Below are 23712 nucleotides of genomic sequence, written 5' to 3'. Positions count from 1 at the left end.
CATTATTTCCCTTTTTTCTAACTGCTGTAGTCAGTCATCTGTAAAATTTAGCTCCAGTTTGTGACACGGCATATTTACTTCCCATAAAGACGCCAGTGTGTTCTGAGGGGGAAGTGCTTGCTGCACAGTAACAGCAGACAGGACTGCGACCTTAGCAGTCAAATATGCTGCACTGCTCCACGTCAGCTTTGCTTTACAGCTCAGACTGCTGGTCTCCTGTTTTACATTTGACAAGCCTGTTCCGAGTATTAGCTTAAGGGAAAGCACTTTTTCACACCATCATCTTATGTTTTGCAGTCCCGTTAACTTAATTTGATTCCCAGTGTCAGTTGTTGTTTTCAACTTCTTCGTTGTGTAGTGATGGAAGAAGCAGGTTGAGGACATGTTGAGACTGGCTTGTGTTTTGCTCTCTCTGCTTTTTTTTTTTTTTTTTTTTTTTTTTTTCCCTAGAAGGAACACAGGGTGGAAGGCTTCACATCGCTGTAATGTTAGAGTCATATCCAAACCTGTAATAACAAGAAGCAGGAAGTTGAGTGTAGGTTTGACAAATTGGCCTTACACACATCACTTAATTTATTTTATTGTCTTTGTGATTATGAGCAGGTGAGCACAGACTTGACCCTGCTTAATGCAACTAAATACTCACCCACATGCACCCTGCAGCTGACTCCCAGATTTAATCGCATGTCTGGCATTCCCTCCCCCATCTGTCGTCCCCCGCTTTCCCGTCTATTTTTTTTCCTCTTGCCTTTTCCATTAGAACTAAAAGTAACAACAACAGTAAGAGTTCGCTGATAGAAAAACATGTTATGAAAGATTAGCTGTAGAGGTGAAAATGTTTCCTTTGCTATGACTCACAAACATAGCTGCCAGCCAAGTTCTGTCAAACAGGGACTTCAGCTGGTACTCCACCAGTCTTTTTGGCAGGTAACCAGCCCTAATTTGCATGCTTTGGTATTTTATTTAGGAAACCTTCTGATTACAGATACGGTCTTAAAGCGGAAAAATCAGGATGATCTCAGCTATTGAAGTGTCAGTGAACGTTTTTGGATGACTGATTTTATCCAGTTCTTCTCACTTTCTGCGTTTGTGTTTCTTCCCTGGCAGCTAATAAACGTAAAGGCTTGCAGTGGGTTATAGACATGACCATAGCGTACCCCAAAGCAAGACCGATGGACATCCAGACCTGGATCTTTGGCTACAGGCCTCCTACAGTCACACATGTACATTACAGGTAAGAATTAAATGTTGGATCGTTAAACTCTCCATTTACCTTTAGCATTTTCACATGAGATGCAGGGAACAGTAAACTAATCTGTCACATTCACAGGAGGGAAAACAGAACCACAATGCAAATGTACTTTGCAGCACGCGTGCAGCAAAGACTTTGTCGCATGAAAATCACATTACATCACAAAATCAGACAGCGCAATGTAGGGAGAGGCCCATGTTGCTGAATCTTGAACATGTTAGTTGTTAATTGAAGTGCTGTTGTCATATGCACACCGCACAGTTGTTACACTATTTTGTCAGTCTCCCTTCTGCCAGTGCAGTTATAAAAATCCTAATACGCATATTAACACTAAAATAAATACAAAGTTACGTCTGTGTCGGCAGAGAGAGTTGATCAGCCACAGTGTTACTGTGCTTGTTGTGTTTTCAGGTCATTATTTAAGGTCAGTTCTGTCATTCAGTTCACATAGGCCGCCTACTTATGTCTTCCCAGCAAACAAAAGTTGTTGTTTTTTCTTTTTTAACAAAATAAAAATAAGCTTGAAATCAAGTCACTTAAGCTATAAATGCACTGGTATCAGACATTTAATGTCTATCTTAAGATGTTCAGGGATTTTTATTTATTTCCCTAAAGCTATTAAATTTGCTGATTTATCTCATCAGGCTGCTGTTCACATTTCTGTTTGAGTTTTTTTTTGTGTTGTTTTGTTTTTAAAGTGTGAAAGGGTTAGGAAACTTTAAAAAATAAAACCTTAAAACTAACAGCCAGAAGAATGTTAGCATTCAGATCCAGTTGTACCTGTTCAGCTGTTATCCATCCACTTGTGATTGTAAATTTGAGAGCACTGAATTTCACATTGTTTTTTTGTGTGTATTGTAAGTTGTGTATTTTGTAATACTCTTTACTCTTCACTTTGGGTAAAGAGTATTACGTATTTACTCCCTGTAGAAAGTAGTTTGTTGCACCACCTTTGTATTACTTTTGTATTATTCTGTATTAGCACCTTCAGAATTAACAGTTGCAATCGTGTACATTAACTTTTTATATGCACACACATCATGCAAATCCCCAATTTAGTAAAGAAAACTGTTGTCAGTGTTTCCACTGTAGAAACAAGTACAGGTGCTAATGTACACCTGTTCATGTTTGCATTTGCTGCCTGATGGAAGTCAGCCATCCTGTCTGGTTTGGGTCAGATGCTGCCCTTTATCATCACTCTGAACCTGAGGCCTCGCTGCTAGCATGGTCTTTGCAGGTGCTTGCATAGCTTTGATGTAGCATTGGCAGCTGAGCATGTTTTGCTCTTTACTGTCACATTCTTGACCCTTCGTTCTTTACTTCTCATCATTCTTTGAGTGTTGTAGCTGGTGCTCTTATTTTAGTCCCGACTCCCACATAAATTTATGTCAAGCAAGTGTTTTGAGAGGTTTATTTCTTTCTCTTTTTTCCCTTTTTTTTTTTTTTTTGAGGGAGGGTCCAGCCATCGTACAGTTAATAATGAACTTAAGCTGGTTGCATATGTATGTTCAACTCTGTTTGGATTGGCAGATGGCTTGTGCTGATTTCTTTTCCTACTAAAGATAGGAAATCAACTCTTTGGTGTCTTTTTACACCGAATTATGCTCACTGTTCTCACTTTAAAGAAGTGCAGTATGCACCAAAAGTGACATCACAGCTACTGGTACACATACCACTTGTGCATCTTTTCGACTGGTTGTTCACATTTCAATTTTGAGCTCATCCTGATGAAAGATGGCTCAGCTTAAACCACATCAAGGAGTCGACCTGTCCACAATGCACAAATGAAACTTGCACACAATTACCACCTGATGGATCTTCGCCCAAATTGTGCTCGAGGTTAAATTTGTAATTTAATGTGCAATAACCTGTGAAATGTGATGAATTGTGAGCTGGATGAAGTACTACGTCGTTCTGGTTGTAAATTGGAAAACATGTCTTAGTTGGAGGCACGAGTGTGCGATCGAGTTGGTCTTTATTGCCACTTAAATGTCATTTTAGTACAGAAGCTCAGAGATTGTCAAATTACAGGGAGGGGGGAATACTGCAGAAAAGGTGAGAGGTTCTGGAAAAAGATGTGAGAGAGACAAAAGCAGTCTCTTTGGTTTCTGTTTAGACTATCTGCTTCTGTGCCGCTGCTGATGCGTAAGCGTTTTTTCTGAGAGGTGGCACTCATCAATCAGGAGAAGACTGCAGGGAGTCTGCTGCACCTCAAGCGACAGGATAAATGGTTACAGGGCTGTGGCGAAATCACAAGGTGGCACACGCAACCACCAATGTGGTGACTATAAACTTCGATTTACTCTTTTCTTCAGCAGCAACAAAGCAGCTGCAGCTGCACCAACCCAACTTTGCCTTTCCGTTTTTACCTCACAGTATGCTAATAGTGATGCCTTTAGCAAATGTTAATATTGTAATATTAGTGAGATAATATTTTAGCAAAGTGTCAGGAATAGTCTGGCCATCCTAATACACACCTGTAGACATAGGACACTGAGCATTAGTATTCACTGGACATGCTCTGCCAATGTAAACAGGAAGCAGGAGGTTGGTTGCTTAGACAAAACAGGAAGAAGAGCAATGAGTACAAGACTAGTGATTACTTTGCTTGGACCTTAAGTGGAGCCTATATGCAAAGGCAGTCATGTTGGCAGGAAACCTGTTAACGTTGGGAATCATTGCAAAGCAAATATGGTGACACATTAGTGCAGTATGAGCAGCATTATGGGATCATTATGGGAAAGCAGCACACACAAGTGGGATGAATTCACAGATGGTATGTGAGCCTTGATATAATAATGTTTTGGCTTAATTTGTGTGACTGATAAGATCTAATCAGGAAATGAATGTGGGTGTGTGCTTCATAGTTTCCAAAAGTCCCCAGTTCTGCCCTTTTGAGACTAAATTATAATTCAAATTATAGCTGAAACTGGGTCAGCAGCATTTTTTAAAAAGTCTCAGTTTTAGGGTTCCTAAAACCCCCACTAGTGTGGACATTGGGTTTAATACTACTGTGGATGTGTCTCATGAATTTTAAATATTCTTGGGATTAGCGGAAGTAGTTTTCCCTTGCGAGGCAGGTTCAACCACTGCTGTAAAATTCTGACATTAAAGAATTAAAAGATGCCTTCAGTTTTCACCCTTCATACCTGTCTGATTTGGCTTCTGGCTGAACCTTATCTAGCAGCATAAAAACAAACAAAAAACAGATCAGACTTTATATGTTTGCTCTTTAACGACTGCCCCCTTTGGAGTAAACATGTGCCAGTACCTGTCTATGATAGGCTTTAGTATATGTGAAATATTGAGAAAATCAGGATCCGATGTCCGGGTGTTTAAAAAATACATCTGGAAAAACAAAATGTAGAAATAAGCTACAGTATATGGCTGCCATCTTAAGAATATTCCTCTTCGTATGAAAAGCAAATGCAGGTGTCACTCCACGTTGTCCTGCTCTCTTTGCCCTTCAGATTCTCCTCTCTATTGCTTTTCTATCCACTTGAGGATAAAGTGAAGGTGGGCCAGGATTAGATTTTCTGTAGACTGTGTTCAAGATGAATATAATCCCCTAGGGTAGATCAGAAAAGATGTATCCAGGCATCAAAGCAGTAGTCATCAGGTAGAAGTCACAGTGAGCCTAAATGTTGCCTTGAACAACTTCCTCAAACAGCTCAGGTGTGTGTCTACACCTTGGTGTGATAGAGGTTGATTTATGAACCCTGGCCCATCGCCCCCTCTCTAGAGAGGCCCCTCTGCCCACTTTGTCTGCGACTAAGAATTCATCAGCTCTGTAATTAGAGGGGATGCTGGATTCTCTTCCCCACCTCCGAGACTCTCTAATCAGCCATCGATACAATCAGCTTCCCCTGTTCTGTCAGCATCTCTGCAGCCAGGGGATGGACAAGAAGCCACCTGACTACAGTTGTTACAAGCGTGCGCACTCAGTTCCATGCCGTGCAGACAGTGCTGATCATAGACAACTTAGACCCATGCTGGTACAGGTGCAGAGTCAACAAGAGGATTAATCTCCTTGCTGATCAAGGGAGCGCTGTAGGGGAGTGAGCAATGCGATGCACTTTGGTGATGCGAATAGGAGACGCGGGTGGACAAGTGCCACCCTACAGCGGTGTTTCTGCTGGGTCAGTTAAGGGGAATTTTTATTGTGAGAGTAGCATTTAATCACTGTCATGGCTACAAATAATTCAGAATAAGGAATGCCGTGAAAGATTGCCGTTTTTCAGGCAGTTTTTATTTTTTGTAATTCTTGGCTCTGGAATATTCCACTGAGAGCAGATATCCCTAAAATGGTCATCTTGGGCACAAAACTCAGAGGAGCTGCGCCAAGTCCAAGTATAAGATATAAAAGGATTATTTTTAAACTTTGATGGTAGCTTTGCATGATTCAGAGTACAAAAACTAAATATGGTGCTGGAAATAAGCCCATCTCCACTTGATACTCAGGATGCATGATTCTAGAGGGATTACATGGACTGATGAGTATTTTCCCTCCATAACACTAAACACCTTGAGTCATATTTTAACAAGGATAGTCAAAATCAAAGCTAGTAGTACAGTTGAACTAAAATAAATGAAGAAATGTAGTTTACTTAATGCTTACTCAATGGAGCTAGTAGTTAACACAATGGGGTTCCTTTTTTTTGTATCGAAAAAACATCGAACCGTGACACCAAAGTATCGAACCGAACCGTGAATTTTGTGTATCGTTGCACACCTAGTTAACACCTGGGGTGATGATAAGTTTTGTATGAAATAACAATACAACTTTAGCAATGTTTATTTCCAAGGCAACTGGTGTTTTTTAAATGTACGTATGTAGATGCGTGCAAGTGAATGCACCTTCACTGTAAATGCCTTGGAAACAACATTCATAAGATGTTTGCTAGCCCTGAAAGATGTCAACTTAAATTAAGAAAACAAACAGTAATGCAGAAGTCAGTGGTGAAGCTGTGTGTTTTGTTTGTGGATAGCTGATTGCTGAGTTTAAGGCTTATAATTTGAATCATCATTACAAGAGCTTGACTGATGCAGAGCCGGAAGGGGCATCTGAACCTCTGCTAGCAAAGCCGCATCATGTTTATAATTGTACCATCTACTCTTACCAGTAGTAGTTTATAACATTAATACTGAACAGACTTGAGTTCGTTGTATGGTGCGGCCTTCCACAGTTTCTAATGTGGCCCCCTTTGGGAAAATTAGTTGCCCACCGTTGCTGTGCTATTAGGCTGCCTTGTGAATTGCTCATTTTATCCCAAAAGATGATCCATAGACATCACATACAGAGTAAGCGGCTGTGACACCAAGTTGAAAGTCATCTGTAGGATTATCATGATTCAGCAGGGAGACTGTTTGAGAGAGAGATTTCTGACTGTCCACTCAGCTTAGTAAAAGAGTGATTTCACCCATTTAGCGGGTCGTGTTATGTTTTTTTTTGCATACACCCCCATCCCACAAGCAAAAAACCCATTAACTCAATACCACAGCAGCATAAAAATGGTTTGTTGTTTGTCTCTCTTTTTGAGATGCTGGGTATTTTTAGTTTTCCTCTAGTTATTTCCAGCTTTCTAAGCGCGAGATATGTATGTCAGCTAGATGTTTGCTGTAGTTTGGGTGCATTCAGGTCCAGCGGTTACAGAAGGCAGGTCGTGTTGATGCGTCGGGGATCCTGCAGTTAACTGCTTCAGCCTGACTGTTTCTGTGTTAACTGAGCTTCATTATAAGCTGCTGTCTTCCTCCCGTGTTATCGCTTTAAGGGGGCTCCAAAGGTGCTGGCTACCCTCTGAGCTTCAGCTACACAACGGGCAGCTGAATTTTGGGTAATGATGTAGATGGATCCATGTTGAACACCTCTGCTTCACTATTCCAGTCCTCATCCCTCAACTCCACCCTCCCTCGCTGTGTCTCCTGCCCTCTCTCCGTATAATCTCAGCCTCCCAGATTGCGGCATCATAAGCTCTCTGTGAATGGCAGATGGAAGAGCTAGGTGGGTGTACAGAGGCCGAACGAGGGCAGTGGTGGGTGTTAAATATGGTGAAATCCTTCTTTCTAAATGTACCTTGTCCTCCTTTTTTTTTTTTTTTTTTTTTTGCTGCTGTGTACATTTCTGAAAGCTGCTGTTTAGAAAATATCTGAAAGGTGACATGATTTACGGATTCTGGAGTCTGCCTGGTCATCACATGGGTGCTTTTGAGCCACACACCTGTCTTTCCAGACTCACATAGAAGTGTTGAGCTTGCAAACTGCACATATAGCTTTGTTAAAATATATAACACATTCCCCCCTCTGAGCCCTTACATAGTACATACATGTAGAGCTGGGCGATATATCGAGTTTTTAAAACATATCGATATATTTTTATACGAGATATAAGATGTGACAATATCCTTTATATCGATATAGTCTATGTTACATTATAATTATAGTTGTGGAGCCGCAAGTTTGCCTCTCTTTTGTCCACTTTTGTCTCTACGCAACGTTACTCCGCCTCGCCTTCACTGAAGACAACTCCCCCTCCTCCCCCATCGCTTCACGTGCAGGCAGCGACAAGATGGACACGGCAAATCTCTGTTAACGAGTTACTGCGCATCGCCCCATGCGTGGGGCTGGACGGCGTCAACGTGTTAACGAGCTAAACATGCTAACGAGCTAACCGCGCTAACCCTAAAATCCTTTCATTTTCTCAAAAGTTGACAGCGCGCCTTATGTATGAATTCTGGTTGTGCTTGATGGCTGCGAACCGATTTTATGTGGAACACGGCGCTCAGCAATCTGTCAAAAATGTTTGAGTACGACTTTGGTCAGCTACGGAGCTGCACCGCTTGATGGATTGTCAGCGCATTACGGCTACTGAAGAGCTTCGCGGAGTGATACGTACTGTGCTTCAACGTAATATTACCGTATTGTGTGTGTATAAGGACCATAAATGGCACCTGTAAGAGACGTGGTTATGAAGCGGATTTCAAACTCCAGGCTGTCAGTCACGCAGTACAAGTTGGGAACAGAGCAGCTGTGAAATCTGTCTTTGTTATTGTGCTCATTGTCTTTTAGTTTACATTTTGACTGCACAATTGTGAGCTCTTTGTTTAGCACAAAAACAACATTGTTTTCTTTTATTTATGGAGCATTATTATTTAATGAATGCTCATAATTTAATTTTGAGTAATTTTTCATGTACATCTGTGCTGTATGTTAATAAAAGTGCCTGTGTGACATCTGGGACACAGCTTTGACTAAGAACTCTCTTTTTGTTCTTACTTTATGGCTTAAAAAAAAAATATCGAGATATATATCTTATATCGCCATCCAGCTAAAAAATATCGAGATATGGATTTTGGGTCATATCGTCCAGCCCTACATACACGCTGTGTGCTAATCAATGTCCCAACATTACTCTCAGGATCAGTACGTCTCATGTGTCTTACCTGTAACAGTATGAGTGTTTTTGTGATTATAGATTGCATGTTGCAATAAAAAAAAAAAACAGGAGTAGAAGGCATAGTTTTATTTCCTAAAGCTTAGGGTCTTCAAAGGGCTGGTGTTGCTATAGAAACCCATTAAAGGAAGCATCCCCCACCCGTGTTTGCTCCACTCGATAGTGAACCCTCGTCCAGAGGCTCATTAGCAGAGTAGTCAGATATTTCGGTAGAATTAGCAGTGCCTCAATGGAAAAGTCCTGCATTTGTTAACATCTAAAGCTTCTCTTCTTCTTCATGCGTATCAGCTTCTCACCAGTGCTTCTCATGTTTTTGGCTGAAAGTTGTTCTGTTACCAGTGATTAGACACGCAATATTACTTGACTGGTTGGTCATTGTGCAAAATTGAGACGTCACCACTGCTGTATGAACATTGATAATTGTGCTTCAGGCTGCACTGGACTAGCTGCTTTCATCTCATGAAGAAGAATGTACCTCTGAGATTAGAGAGGTGGCGAGGGGTTTTTTGTTTTTATTTTTTTTCCCCTCTTTCCAGCCAGTTTCTATTAACCCTTCTTCACTTCCCGGCCTTTTTTTTTTGAAGCTTTAAATGAAATTAAATCCAGTGAGTTTTAAGTATTGTAAATTTAAAATTAGAAAAGGGAAACACTGGGATTTTATCAGCACTCATTATTGACAGACAGAGTTGAGGTGTCTGATGCAAATATGCAGCTTGGAGCATTGCCACATTTAGATTTTTATTTTATTTTTTATATGTTTTTTTTATAAATAAGAGTTTTTGTGTTTCATGTCGCTCTGTCAGTTGGTGGGAATATTTTGATGTGTGAATAATGTAGTGGATTAAAAAGGCCTACATTTACCTCAGATACCTGAATATCTACGTCATGCAGTATATAATATGAACTACAGAAGTAGTTCATATTGGGAAACCTTAAAGGAACTTAAGTGCTTTATTTTACTGTATTTGGTTGGGGGGGGGGGGTGTGTGTGTGTGTGTGTGTGTGTGTGTGTGTGTGTGTGTGTGTGTGTGACCTAGTTAAAATGACCTTTATGAATCCGCGTAAATAACAGGATGCTCTGACATCTGTGTTGTGACCGTTAAGTTAGTTCAGGACTGGTGCCACGTCTACGTTTGACAGTGGTTTTAATGCCCTTACTCTTAACCTCTGCAGTGATAACAGGTCGATGCTCCCCTGATGGCCCTTAATCTCTGCAAGACAAGAGCAGTAGTCTGTCGAGGGGGGGTGTGTGTGGTCACTTTAACAAGGTGAAACTTTGATCTTGCCACGTGGATGCAAAAGATCAAAGTTGAGACAAAAACTTGAGTGTTTGTTGGTAACTGTTTAACATGCTTGGGTTAAGGAAATAAAAATTTGGGCCTCAAGTTGATGTTTCTGTTCATACAGTTTCAGCTGCTATGGGGAAATCATGCTGCTACTGAGGCTTGATACTGAAGACGTGGTGCGTCTTTGTGTACTGAATCGGAAAACAACTTTACAAAATAAGTGGTCAGTCGTGGCACATTGCTGCCCCTCTCTGAGCCTGGCTCTGCCAGAGGTCTCTTCCTGTTAAAAGAGAGTTTTTCCATCCTACTGTGACCAAGTGTTTGTTCATAGGTCGTCTGATTGTTGTATTATTGTAGGGTCTTTACCGTACAGTTTAAAGTGCCTCGAGGCGACTGTCGTTATGATTTGGTGCTATATGAATAAAGCTCAACTGAATTGAACTGAGTTAAAAGTATTGTGAATTAGTTTTATATAGGGCTGCTCGATTATGGCAAAAATGATAATCACGATTATTTTCACTGAAATTGAGATCTCGATTATTTGACGATATTTATTTAACCCTTACGACCTACTATAGAACCAAGTCCGCCAGAGCTTATATTATTTTTTTACATGTTGTAGTGCCATTTGTGGGAGCATTTCAAGTTGCTATACAACTGTTATAGCCCATATTTTAATAATATGTATACATTAAGTCCATAGTAACTACATTAATTGCAAAAAAGTGCAATAAACTACAAAAAAATTTAAAATCGTTTTTGTTTTGTTTTTTACATATATTTCTACTTGGAGAAATTTAAGAGGTTTATCCCTCAAAACTTTAAATACAAAAAAGTTGCAAAAAATAGTTTACAACAACAGGAAATTTATTTTGAGTGTCTTCATAGTTTTATTTTGGAGATACACAATTTTTATATACTGCAGGAAAAACGAAAAAACAATCCTATGATGCAAATTTGCAAAGAAAACAGCAGGTGCATCAAAATAAACTATTTCCAGCAGTGCAATTCGAGTTCTAAGCATCACAGAAACTATTCAGAAAAGTCAAACATGACTTATAAAAACACCAGTATAGGCTTTTAAGGCCTACAAGTAAAAAACTACATTTTCCACGAAAATGACATCACTTCCGGTTTCGGGCAGGAAATGGCGGACATGCGATAGTTCGCGTTGATGTCGGTTTCACTGTGGGAAGTGTTAGGAACAGCTGATCGGATCGGCAAAGCGTGTTTCTGGAATATTATGTTTTTGTTCCTGCAAGCGCTTTTTATGGAGTTTTTGCAAAGCTATATGTGGAAGGAAACCGTGACCGAGGACAAGCTGATGGCATAAGATGTAAGTACAACTCCTCTGGTTTCATATGCAAAAAAAAAAAATATTGCGCTAGCTTACCCGGTTCAGGTTCTACAGGGATTTAAAAATAGTTACACAAAACGGAGCGTGCCGCTCTGACCGGCTTTAAAGGGTTAACAATAACAACGTATTGAATAATGACTTTAAAAAATAATATAAAATAGTGTGCAACACCACTGAAGTTTTTTTTACCTCTCTTTTCAACCAACGGCAGTCACTTTCCTCTCCAAATAACTTCTGCTTAGCGTTCCGAGCTTCCCTCGGGTCCTCTTAATCAGCGGTCTCCAACCTTTTTTGCGCCACGGACCGGTTTATGCCCGACAATATTTTCACGGACCGACCTTTAAGGTGTCGCGGATAAATGAGGGAGGGGCTAATAATCGGCTCAGTCATTTTTAATGATCGTTGAAAGCCCAGATCGTAATCGTGATTAAAATTCGATTAATTGAGCAGCCCTAGTTTTATATGTGAAGGGAAAAGTACCATTCCTCCCTCTGCCTGTGGTCTTTTTATATCTGTTTTGGTCGTGCCTCTTGATGCCAGCATCAAACCATTTCCTCCAGTACAGACAGTCTTGAGACGGAGAGGAAGCAGATTAAAGACTAAATGGAGCAATTAACGAGCACACTCCTACCATCCCTCAACTTCTCTCTGATTGCAGATAAGGGCTTCTTGGTGTTTCACAAGCAGCGACCCTTAGGATTCTCAGAGAGCATGCGTGTGGTTTGCTTTGGGATTGGCACTGACCTCGAGGAAATCACATGACCGCTGTTGTGGTGTGTTGTTGTAGCATAGTAGAAATAAAACACTTGTTGTTGTTTCATCTTGTGCAGTGTACCTTCACTCTTCAGGAAGACTGATAGTTTGAAATCAGAGGCGGCAGGTTTTTTGCATGCTGTTGAAAACATTTATCTATATGAGAAAGATACAGGAAGAGGAACAGGAGGCTTTTTTTTCTCTTTTTGTCCCTGAGCTACGCTGGCCAGTAATCTTAATATTCACCTTCTGCACCATTGTGTCCAAGTGCAGATCTCCCAGACATAGTCTTTATTTCCCGAGATTTCACAGCCGGAGATTTAGGACCTTATAGAGTCCCCAAACAATGACTGGCTTCGCTCCAAAGAGTCTTGTCGAGTGGACAGGCTTTTACAGCCACTGTCCAAATTTAATTAGCTTCCTACGCCGGTTCAGAGTGGAAACAGTATCTCAAGAATAAGAGCTGTACAGAAGCTAAATGACTCAATCAAGACTGTAAATATGAAGGCCTTAAAGCTTCTTATTTACTCTGTTTATTACCCTGATTTGTTTTCCTGGTGAATAAACACGTGCACATCAATCCAAGAAAATTATGCTATTAAAATTGGTCATTTATTCACCGAAGTCCTGAAAATGACTGCAGTAGTTTGTACATCACATGTCAGTGAGGATCTATGTCCTCTGCTGCCCGTAGCGCAGGTCAGCACACTGTAAAAGCCTGACGTTGAAGGTTATTGACAGGAGAAACTGCTGCTCTCCCCCAGCTGTCTGTCAGTTCGCCAGAGTTTCAGGTTAACAAGCGAGTCGGTGCCAAGTGGGTTAGGGTGGAAATGAGAGCGCAGCCGTGGCCCCGCGCCAACACATCACCGCCGGTTCTTAGCTTCCGCCGCCACCGTTGTTGTACGCTGTAACACGTGGTGCTGAAACTATGCACACAGCAGATACAAACACCACCATACTCTGTTTCTCTCTCAGCACAACATTGGCACAGCAGAGCAGCGTTTCATTTTTCACACCACTGCAAACGCAGCGGAGCATTGTTAGAGAGCGCTCGGCTCGTCCTCCGGCAGCCACTGTAATGATGCGACCCGTAGGTGCAGCGATGCACTGATTGACCGGTCTATTTGTTTCCTGTGAGTGAGACCATGATGATGTTCACAACTTTAAAACATCAGCAGCCAGCAGAGTCGTGGCCCTCATCGCTAACCTAAAAATTTCTTCTTACCTAAAATTTAAATCCTTAACTTTTAGATATTTATATTTTTCAGTGTCACATGCTCTTGGATTCTTGCTAATTTACCAGCTATTAAAAATGAAAGAAAAAAAAAAGGTGTTTGGAGTGATATCCTTATACATACATCCAGCAGAGCTTTGTTTGTGTGTAGTGACACCAGAAAGAAATTTTAAGAGATTTAAAGTGAAGGCAGCCAATAATTATGTCATAGTAACTTGTGCAGATGCAATAGGACATATAATCCTTCATATTTTTCTTAAATACTCTGTAAAGATGGATTTAGAGTATAGACAAATGCTGCATACTGTGCATGGATAGTTTAGAGGTTTTTAAATGTTCACTTTTAGAGGACATTTTCTGAAAGACGTATAAAGTTGTTTCTAGTATTTCCCCACAACTTTAAGTGGGCGGGGTACCCAGGTCTATTTTGACCTCATTTCACCTTTTTAAAAAAGAATTTTTTATTATTATTATTATTATTATTATTATTATTAGTTTTCTATCTGTCAGGGAGAATAATGTTGTCAGATCAGGTTACTAGTAGCAAATCCCCCGTTTTCTGAAGTCCTGCTTTGAAGCCTCAGGTTAGGCCAGTGGTTCCCAAACTTTTTTTGCTAGACCCCCCTTTGCTTTACAAGGAGTCGTTATAAGAAGTGTTTGTGAACTAAAAATCAAGAATGTGGAATTCTGTTTGTCCGTGATTTGGAGAGCCCAGCGCCTGCTCCTGACGCAGGGAAAACCAATTATGCACTTGTGCAGGTGAAGCCAAAGGGAATATTTGCTTCACCATATTTTTTAGTCTTTGGCTTAGAATGAAGATGGTTTGGAAACATATTTGGCGATGCTTCATCTCCTGCTTTGCGTTTGTGTGGGAGCCAAAGACCTTCTTGGTCTGAGGTGATGGTGCTACCCACTGTGCCACTGTACTGTTGGAGAAAGAAAAAGCCGCTTAACCTGAAAGATAAATGATCATGATGGTTACTTAGAGCTGTAATTAGAAAATATTCTTGCAGCTGGTGTGAGATGCAAATGAAGCGTCAGTTGGTTTCTGAGCAGGAAATGAAACCAGTGAACATCCCATAAACTGAGTGATTTGGTTTGTCAGTGGTTTATCTGGAGCCACTTCTGCAGATGTGGTTATGGCCATTGTTCGCCAAACAAACCAGGCTGATAAAGCAGAGAAAGCAGCTGATACGGGCGAGTGTGTTCTATCTATGCGTGTTGGGTTTTGTTTTTTGTTTTTTTGTTTTTTGGTGGGGGTTTTTGTTTGTGGGCCCGAACCAGCATCACCGCCTTCAACCTCAGCTCCTGCAGCTGCTCTGAACACCAACAAGATCCTGATTTGTGCATGAATATTTCAGCTGCAGGAAACCACTGTGGCAGCCACCTGCTACCCAACACCCTAAACGTTCCAACCCTCTTGATAAGTGGCCCGAGTCGGTTTTTGTTTCCCTCTGCCACAGTTACAGCACTATTGGTTTACATTTTGGAGCATGAGAGCCCTTCAAAGGCATCCTATAGTGGAGCAGGTGTGAAAGACTCTCAAGCCTTGCATGGCTTTGCAAATCATAAATTAATTAATTCATTCGCTTTTATTTAATGATGCCACATTGATGATCATTACTGCAAAAAGGCAGTCAATTATCTGAAGATTTGTGCTTTTAATAGACGCTATTTATGCACCCAAAGTCAAAAATGGCCAACCATAAACTAAACTAGAAGCACTTAGTGGCTTTTGTTGTTATGGTGGTAACTCGCTTGATTTCTGTACTGTTATTAAAAGATAATAATGTTCCTATTGCGTTCAGTCTCTTAGTTTCTCTTTTCTTAGTGCTCAGACAAAGCCTCAGTGCTGTTGGCTCCTATGACACATCAGTAACAAGGAGGAGACCTGATACCTGCAAACACAGGAGAAGAAGCTTCGAGGAACGTCTTGCTTTGGCCTCTAATCACCCGATCAGGTTTCCACAGCAGTTCTGGGCAGGCTGAGCCGTTCAGGGGGCCCAATGTAGCTGTTGGTCAAAAGCTGTTTTATCTTCAAAAGTTCAGCTCTGTTAGAGCCTTTAACGGATGAAAGTGGTTGACTTGAGTCAGCTTTAACTTGAATTTTAACAGGCGTTTCTTGCTGGCAGGGACATAAAAGTTGGTCTGCTTAGACAGGATCTTGTTCAGAGCAACACCCACACCGTGAACTGCTGGATAATGAGCAGGAGTGTCTATAGACATGCGCTTGAAGTATATAAACCAGACGAGGGAGCTTGTGCACAATCACCAGCTCCTGTCCTCCTCGTTTGTGGGGCAAGCAGGCCGAGCCTTTCCCTCATTTGGTCATACTGACGGTTTCAGTTCAAAGATCAAGTCTTTACTGCAGCGACTCTCCATCTTTGCATCAGTCCCTTTACACTGAGCCTTTTTAACCCATTACATTAAAAAAGAGACAAAAAATGCTCTGTGATAAGCATTTGTTTCAAATTAAAAAAAATTTCAACATTTTAAACTTGGAAATGGAAGGTTTCATGTGACTGTTTGCTCTGGTTATTAAAAAGTCATAATTTCATTTAGAGTATCTTCTTATTCATTTTGTTGAGTAAGTCTGCAAGTAAAGATTATTTTATCAATTCAATCCCTTATTTCTTGTTTTGCTTGGTTGATTTTAATAAATTCATCCAACTGGGGGCAACTAATTGATTCCTTTTGGCTTGATAACTAATAGATTAAACATTATCCAGGCTATTACTCGTCATTTTTCATTGTTTCTTTAATATTTATAATTGTATTCAGAGCCTCATGTGAATACTGATTCATTTAGTTGCACAGGTAATCGTCATGGCAATCATGTCTGCAGCAGGCCTTTTAGAAACGTGCCTCTTCTCTTCAGTTACATTTAAACGATGAACCCACAGGTCACATTTTAAATGATCGTTTTAGCATCATACTCGTTACTTGCTATTCCTTTCGTAAGATGCTTTTCTCAATGGCGCGGATGTACTTTTACTGCAAACATTATCCGGTCAGGAATATTGAGCGCAGAGGAAATGCTTTGTCTAAGGGAGGAGACTGTAACCTCTATTTGAAGGTGACCAGAGGCAGGCTGTGTGGGAGTGCAGCCTGTTGGAGACCCCTTCTGGCTAGAGACGAGATTTCATCGGCACTTTTTATGCTGTTTAACAGTGACCGTTTTTATCAGCCACCTACAGTTTGTGCAACGTCAGCCACCAAATCAGTCATTCAGTTTGTTCAGACACAGATTTCTCATCCAAAATTGAATTTGAGCCATCTAGAAGTGATGAATTTATTAACGAAAAATACAATTTTTTTATTTTATTTTATTTTTTTTTTGTGATGTCTTCTTAAATGGGAATATTTTCTAGTTTTCTTCGTCTTCTAGGTTGTCACGTTTTTAGAGTGTTTAAGAGCTGCTTAAACACTTACAGGGAGGTTTTAATTAGTTTTAGTCCAGATCCATTCAGGTCTTCTTTAGTACATCTTTATTCTTCAGACACTTTTCCTATCATACCTTCATCAAGTCAGTTTTTGAGGTACAGAAACAGTTACTTTCAGTTTGAATTCAAAATGATGTGTAAGCAATATATCGAAGGCTTTGCTGATCTTACAAGATGAACTTTTTGTTTTGCTAACATTCAACTTGGATCCTTCTTTATTGTGAGTGAGCGAGTGAGGGGGAGGGTGCCAGTGAAAGTCTGAGAACCACTACGCGAAGTTTTACGAAGGGAATGCTTGAATATAAATATTCATGACCACTGAAAACATCTCATAAAGCACAAGTGATTCACAGTGATTTGAGTCATTTCAAGGCAAAAATGTATCAAATCTCTACCAGACTCTGCTCTCCTAATGTGAGAAATGGCTGTTTTCTTTGTTTTACATGATCATAAAATTAAAAGCATTTATCAAAAGAAGCATAAAGTGCGTCATGCAGACACATTTAAACATAATAAAGCATTAGAATGTGAATTTTGAAATTAGCTGTACAAGACTCAAGTGCAAGTACATGAGGAATATAACCGTGTAACGCTCAGTAGTCTAAAATAAATAAATAAATGCTCGATCACCTTTTTGTCAATACCTAAGGACCTCAGGCCGAGGCCTGGCGGGTAACAAATGCTGGCACTGTAACTATAAGTCCCTAGCATCTATATGCAAAGTTATAAATGAAGAAACTACCAGATGATTAAGAAGTAACTGCAGTTTGCAGCTTTACTAGTTCCTCTGTATGGCTATAGATGAGTTGGAAGCTGAATTTCCAGGATTTAATAGTGTGGCTTCTCTGTGACTTACAAATGTAGCTTCTATGTTTGTTGAGAGCTGCACTGATCTAACTTTGTCAGTTTGAGGGGAAAAAAGGGACAGAGAGAAAATCTGACTTTCTCCTCCCACTCACCTTTGAGCGAGCTCAGTGAGTGGTCTGTCTGCTGTCGGGGGCTCCCTCAGCACTTCTGTCTCTCTGTGACACTCTGATGAGCTGGCCAGCTAATGAGTCCCCCAAACAAGCTGAAGCTACAGCAAACACAGGCTGCTGTAATAGACGCCAGGTTGAAATGGACTGCTGTGCACAGGGTCCACAGCTGACTCCCTGGGATTTTGGACTGCAGCTTGCACGACAGATCAATCCAGACAATTTTTGCTGAGTGAGACTCCAGAAACCCTTTGCTGTGTTTCATCTTTGTCTCTCCCTGACTGCCCGGCTCTTTTTTTTTTTTTTTTTTTTTCTTCTCTCCTCAGGATGTACCCGATAAAAGAGGTTCCTGTGGAGGCTGAGGCCCTGACTGACTGGCTATATCAGAGGTTTGTGGAGAAAGAAGATCTACTGGCCCATTTCTACGACACAGGTATGTTACTGTGGTAAAATCAAACTGAAGAACTATGGTACTAGGGATGAACTGGTTCAGCTTTATCCAATACCACTGCTATGACTTCAATTTATTGGCAGTGGTCTCATTTCAGCTAAATATTCTGTCTTTACTGCGCTTTGCTGTGGTTTGAGGCTATGCTGCTTTCTCCTTTACCCTGCTCTAAATGTCAGGGTGTAAAGTGGATGATGCTGATAGTATTGATCAAGAATGGAGAACCTGTGCAGTTGAATGTTAAATACACCTGCCTGAGCACTTCACATTTGTTCCCTGAGCGTGCACAAGCCAGAAATAGATGACAAAAGTGCTCCTAATAACAAGAGCACAGTTTGAGTTAACTATACTCAGTCTAACAGTGAATAGTGTGCAGCAGCCTAGCTTAACACAGTTAAAACAGGCAAAAAGTTGGAGCTAGTTTCAGGCTCTGAAAAGTGAAGCCAATGTTCATTTGCATTGAACCTGCATTCATTTTAAAAGCCACCAGTTGGCGATGTGTGTGGTTGCAAAAAGACTTCTTGTCCTACTAAAATATATGGGATAGTGAACCACTATATATATTTTACTAATGAATTTCAGTGTCAGTCACCCTTATTGGGTCATGCTGGATAAAATATCGAGTCCATTTTGTAAAATTTGGTCGTTCTTAAAGTTAGAAGAGATGATTATCCAGCATATATCTAAAATTGATGAGTTGGTAATCAATGAGGGTGCACTTTCACAGTCCGATCCGCCCGCTTGCATCAAATGCAGTTTGAGGATACCAAAGTGACAAAGCCAAAAAAGATTATTGCAAGATGTCAGAAAGGGATTTCAGAGGTCTGTCTGTGATGTCACTGTAGCTGTCCATCTTTTATACCGATGGTGTCAAACATGAGGACCACGGGCCAAAATCGACCTAGCAATGTCTTCACTTTGGAAAATGTGAAGGAGGGCATAAAGTTTGGACATTATAAACATATACATTACATAAAACTTAATGTGTTTTTTACCAACTTCTATAGAAATGTTCATTTTTATTATGGGTTCACGGTAATAAATGAATCCGTTAATTCACAGAAAATGCTGATTTTTTTTTAAATTATTTATTTATTTAAATTAACAAAACCTTTTGTTTCATAACTACAGAGCAGTCTGGCCAATAAGCTGCTAGAACCTTTTCTGCAATTTTGCACTTTTATTTCTTTAAATTTAAGCCCAAACAATCGTGCTGACACATTTGTCATGTACTACAGCAGCATTTCTACATTTTGTAGAAAAACCGAGACATGCTCTCGCATACAAAATCTCTATAATGTTGGACTCCAGCAATGTAGGCGAGGTACCTGGTGCATTTGGTGGGCATCTTCTTCTGCACAATTTATCCATCCTACTTCCTCACCAAAAGCACCGACTTTTCCAGCAGTGTACAAGCAATTCCCTTAAAAAAATATTCCATCCTAATCCCCTCCGAAATTGTCCAATGTTTATGTGAAAATGTCTTAACTGTGCAACCTTACACAACAGGTGCAGTAAGAATCAATATAAGGTACCTTCATCTGTCAATGGAAATATTACCTGACATTGCCACACTGATGGAAAATGCAAACCTGTTACCAGATTCATCTATAAAGTAATGAGGCTGATGAGCTGCTTACTGGTAGAAATTTCAAAATAAATCTTAATGTTTTTACTCTATATTGGGGATGTTTGTCACTAGTCAGCTAGACACTAGATGTTGGGGCAAGTGAATAAGCACACAGGTCTATAGACCAGTCAGCGACCGCCTGGCACCCATCTGTCGCTAGGGACAACATGTATTTTCCAACTTGGTGGCAAAAACTAACTAGCAATGTTATTCACAATGCACTAGGTAACATTTAAAATACAGTTTCATTAGTGAAGCATGTTATTGACTCTTTCAAATTCTCTTAAATATAAACACAAAGTTTGCCTTCCTAGTGTTTCGTACATGAAAGTTGCTTCACTGACTTTTGCCTACAGTTTATTACTCAGTTTTTTCCCCTACTTTTATGCTAATTAGTTGACTAGTAAAACTATTAGCTAGCACTTGGCAACTGTGGGAAGGAAAAACTCCCTGCAGCCTTCTGCAGCCCCCCATTCTACTTTTCAATAGCCTAGGAACAACAAGTAAGTAAATAAGTTACCAGGAGCACCCAGACTTATGACCAAAATAGGGGGTGCTTTGCCTGAACCTCTGTTGGTAGTTACAAGTTATCATAACCAAATAAGCACAAAACCCAAGAGAAAGCACATAAGAGCATCCTGGTGATGAGTCTGCATTTATTCGTCCCCCAACAGGATCATTCCCTCCTCCAGAAGGACAGAAGGAGGCGGTTTCCCGGCAGATGACCCTCGACCCAGTGTGGCTGTGCCTGATCCAGTCGTTTGCGTTCGCCTCAGGCTACATGTGGTACAGCGTCCTCCAGTACATCTACTGCTGTTTATTCTGAGTGCGCTGATGAGACGGGAGTCTTTATTGGACCACTGGGAGAGCCTCAGGATTGGATGGTGTGTGGCCCAAGTGTCATACATAACCCCCCTCCCCCCATACGATGGATGAATGTACAATTTTCAGAGGCGAGACTTGACAGGAAAACATATGAAGACAAAGTACAAAAACACGCAGATTACACACAAACCCCATACGATATGAAACTGGTTACAGGCATAGTTAACTAACTTTAACACAACCCTAACACCCCACACACACACACGAGAGAGGCGGCCTAGCAGAATAATCTCACTTGTCACGACCCACATTTTGATGTTTACACGTCCTCATACATGTAGACACTCACACGTACATGACTTTTGTTTCAAAGGTAACGATATGAGGCTCAGGACTCCTCCAGAAGATGCTCTGGACTGGACTCTTCCCCCCTCTCCCCCCTCCCAGGCTTTCGCCGCAGTAGTTTTACAGAGTAAAGTGTGAATGGATGCGAATGCGTGTGCAGGAATATGTGTGACCAGAAGCATCATGTCTGCCCTTATTCTTCCTTCTGGCGAGAGTCGACGAAGCCCACCGGACATCTTTCGGTCCGCTGATGAGTCAGCTGGCTACATTTTGCAGAGCGAGCGGCCGTACGAACGCTGAGGCCGAGCAGCCGGCCGCTCCTCTGACTGTCATTGCACTAAGGATCCATACTGCCCTAACTGCTCCCTGCTCCAGGAAAACCTCCTGAACGGTAGCTGTCGGTGTTTTCTTCTTTTTTTTCTCCTCCCTTAGCCCGCATATCTTCACAACAACGGCCACTGTATTTGTTGTTGATGTCTTTTTTTTCTTTTTTCTTTTCTTTTCTTTTTCTAAAGTGTTCTTTGTTTTTTCTCTCTTGTCTGGACTCTTTTTTTCCGTGTCCGTGAGTTTGCTGAGAAACGGGGGGATCATGTTTACACTGGTGGCTTGACTGAAAACGCTAAAAGGGACGATGGCTATAATGTGGCGCTTGATTAAGGGATTGGATTTTCTTTTTCTTTTTTTCCTCCCTTGGTGAGATTTGATGTAACACTTATTTCAAATGAAACAAAAAGAAAAGTACTGGCAAGATTTTGGATTTGAAAAAAGTAACCCTACTTTCTCTGCTTTCCAAAATAAATACCGATACAGCAGAGGATCGCTTCAGCAAGACTGAGAAGGCAGAGACACTGTTCCCCCATCGGACTACGTAGTTTTACAAATATTTAAGCCATATGCTTATTGTTGTCGAGGTGGGGAAAAAGACACGGAAAATAAACATGATTTTTATAGAAAGATACCCTAATGCATTCTACAATAGAAATTTTGGCTTACAGAACTATAGGTGTCATCATTACTGTAAATTTACAGCATAACCTGCCTAAGTGAGTGTGTGGTCGTCTTTATTTCCCCCCCACACCCCCATCCAACCATTGTTGATATATGATTCAAGTTGTATTGCTCTGTGTTGTCAGAGTGTGGCTGCGGTTTCAAATTTTTAGTTTCTTTTTAAATTACTTGAACTGCTCTGTCCTTATGTCCCAGTATGTTTAAATCTTGTATATAACAAAGCTGAGGAAATGTGTGAAATGACTGAAGCCTGTCTCTTTTCTTTGTTTCTTTTTGGTTCGTGAACATTTCAAAACAATTTATTTCAAGATATGAATGTTTTTTAAAAAAATAGGAAGAAAGCAAGGATTTTATCCCCTCCCCCTCTTCACTTATCAGTGTTATCCCGTATTGTTTTGACCAGGAAGTTGACGTGTGATCCGTTTCTGTGAGGTTATAGCTGCTGTAGGTCCATGTGAAAAGCGACACACGGTCCCAGTTTTGCGGGAAAAACTATTAACGCCTTACCAGATGTTCTGGTTGACCACAGTCCTCTGAATAATGCTGTTCCCTCGCTTTAAACGCTCGACAAACGTTGCTGTGAGGAAAGATTTTGGGGTGTCCAGGTAAAACTGGTCCAGTGAGGGAGAAATCTCTGAGGGGGAAACTCCACCAGGGCCCCTGCGAAGATGCAGATGTTCTCTCTCGAATGTACTCATGTTGTGGTTTTGCTTAGCCTGCTTTAATATGAAAATGATTGAGGAGCAGTGATTATTATTGTTGTAAAAAAAATGCCCAAAAGGTGCATTTCTAGTAGCTGCTGCCCTCCCTCTGTGCCACTGTTGATTTAAATAAAAAATAAAAATAAAAAAATGTGTGAAATGCAAAAAAAAAAAAAAAGGGCTACCTGGCTAGTTAGGTAGGTGAAAACATGTAAAATCAGGCTGTAATGGTGTTTCATCCTTTGACCCTTTCAGATTCCCCTCCATTGTGAGCGTGACTTAAACTGAAGCATTTTTTAAAATCTTTTTTTTCCCCCTCTTTTTTTCAATTTGTTGACCATGTTTCCAAAGAAGGCAGGGAAATCATGTTTTCCTAGATGTGGTTTTAGGACATAAACACAATAGGGATTTAAACAAATTATACTAGAACTGTCTGTAATTTTCCATTTTGTACTTCTCCTTTAATTCCTAGCTACACAGCCATTTTACAACACAAACAAACTTGTGCTGGAATAAAACATAAAGATCCTAACGGTGTGCTTCTCGTCAATGTATTCTTGCACTCTTTAAAAAAAAAAAAAAAAAAAACAAGTCGTATTGGGTTAGAGCCCTTTTTGCTTTTATTCATGGCTTCAACAAGGTGCATGACACGGTTTTTGGAGATTTATCATATGTGGCACCCAGTGTGGTCTTCTGCTTCAAGGTTTCAAACTAGGGCTGTTCGATATAACAATGTATATCGGATGACGATATAAAAACTAGTGATGTGCGGATCGATCCTGAAATATCGATTCCTCCGATACCAATCATTTATGTTCTAGAATCGATTCTCACATTAAAATATCGATATTTTAGTAATTTAGAGTAAATTTGTAGTTTATCATTAACAGGAACACAGTGGAAAGAAACTATAACATTCGGATTGCCTACATTCAAAGGAACTACTTCCTCTTCCGCCTTTCATAGTCATGTGCGAAATACGGCTGTATAAATGTCTCGCAGCCCC

General features: G+C 40.6%; 1 protein-coding gene across 2 annotated transcripts in view; it reads left to right on the top strand.

Annotated features, from left to right (window-relative positions):
• The window catches only part of lpgat1 (lysophosphatidylglycerol acyltransferase 1), a 65435-nt gene extending 42197 nt beyond the window's left edge, over positions 1–23238 (top strand). For both annotated transcript variants that reach the window (XM_082506629.1, XM_082506628.1), the window contains exons 6-8: positions 1108–1234; positions 18076–18182; positions 20502–23238. In XM_082506629.1, the coding sequence (XP_082362755.1) occupies positions 1108–1234; positions 18076–18182; positions 20502–20653 (386 nt within the window). In that variant the 3' untranslated portion in view covers positions 20654–23238. The remainder of the gene's footprint in view (positions 1–1107; positions 1235–18075; positions 18183–20501) is intronic.
• Positions 23239–23712: the final 474 nt, after the last annotated feature.

This window comes from Aulonocara stuartgranti, assembly GCF_965226115.1.
Source record: "Aulonocara stuartgranti genome assembly, chromosome: 15".
Lineage (NCBI taxonomy): Eukaryota > Metazoa > Chordata > Actinopteri > Cichliformes > Cichlidae > Aulonocara > Aulonocara stuartgranti.
The sequence above is the reverse complement of the archived record's forward strand: the minus strand, read 5'-3'. Positions and strand labels throughout refer to the sequence as shown.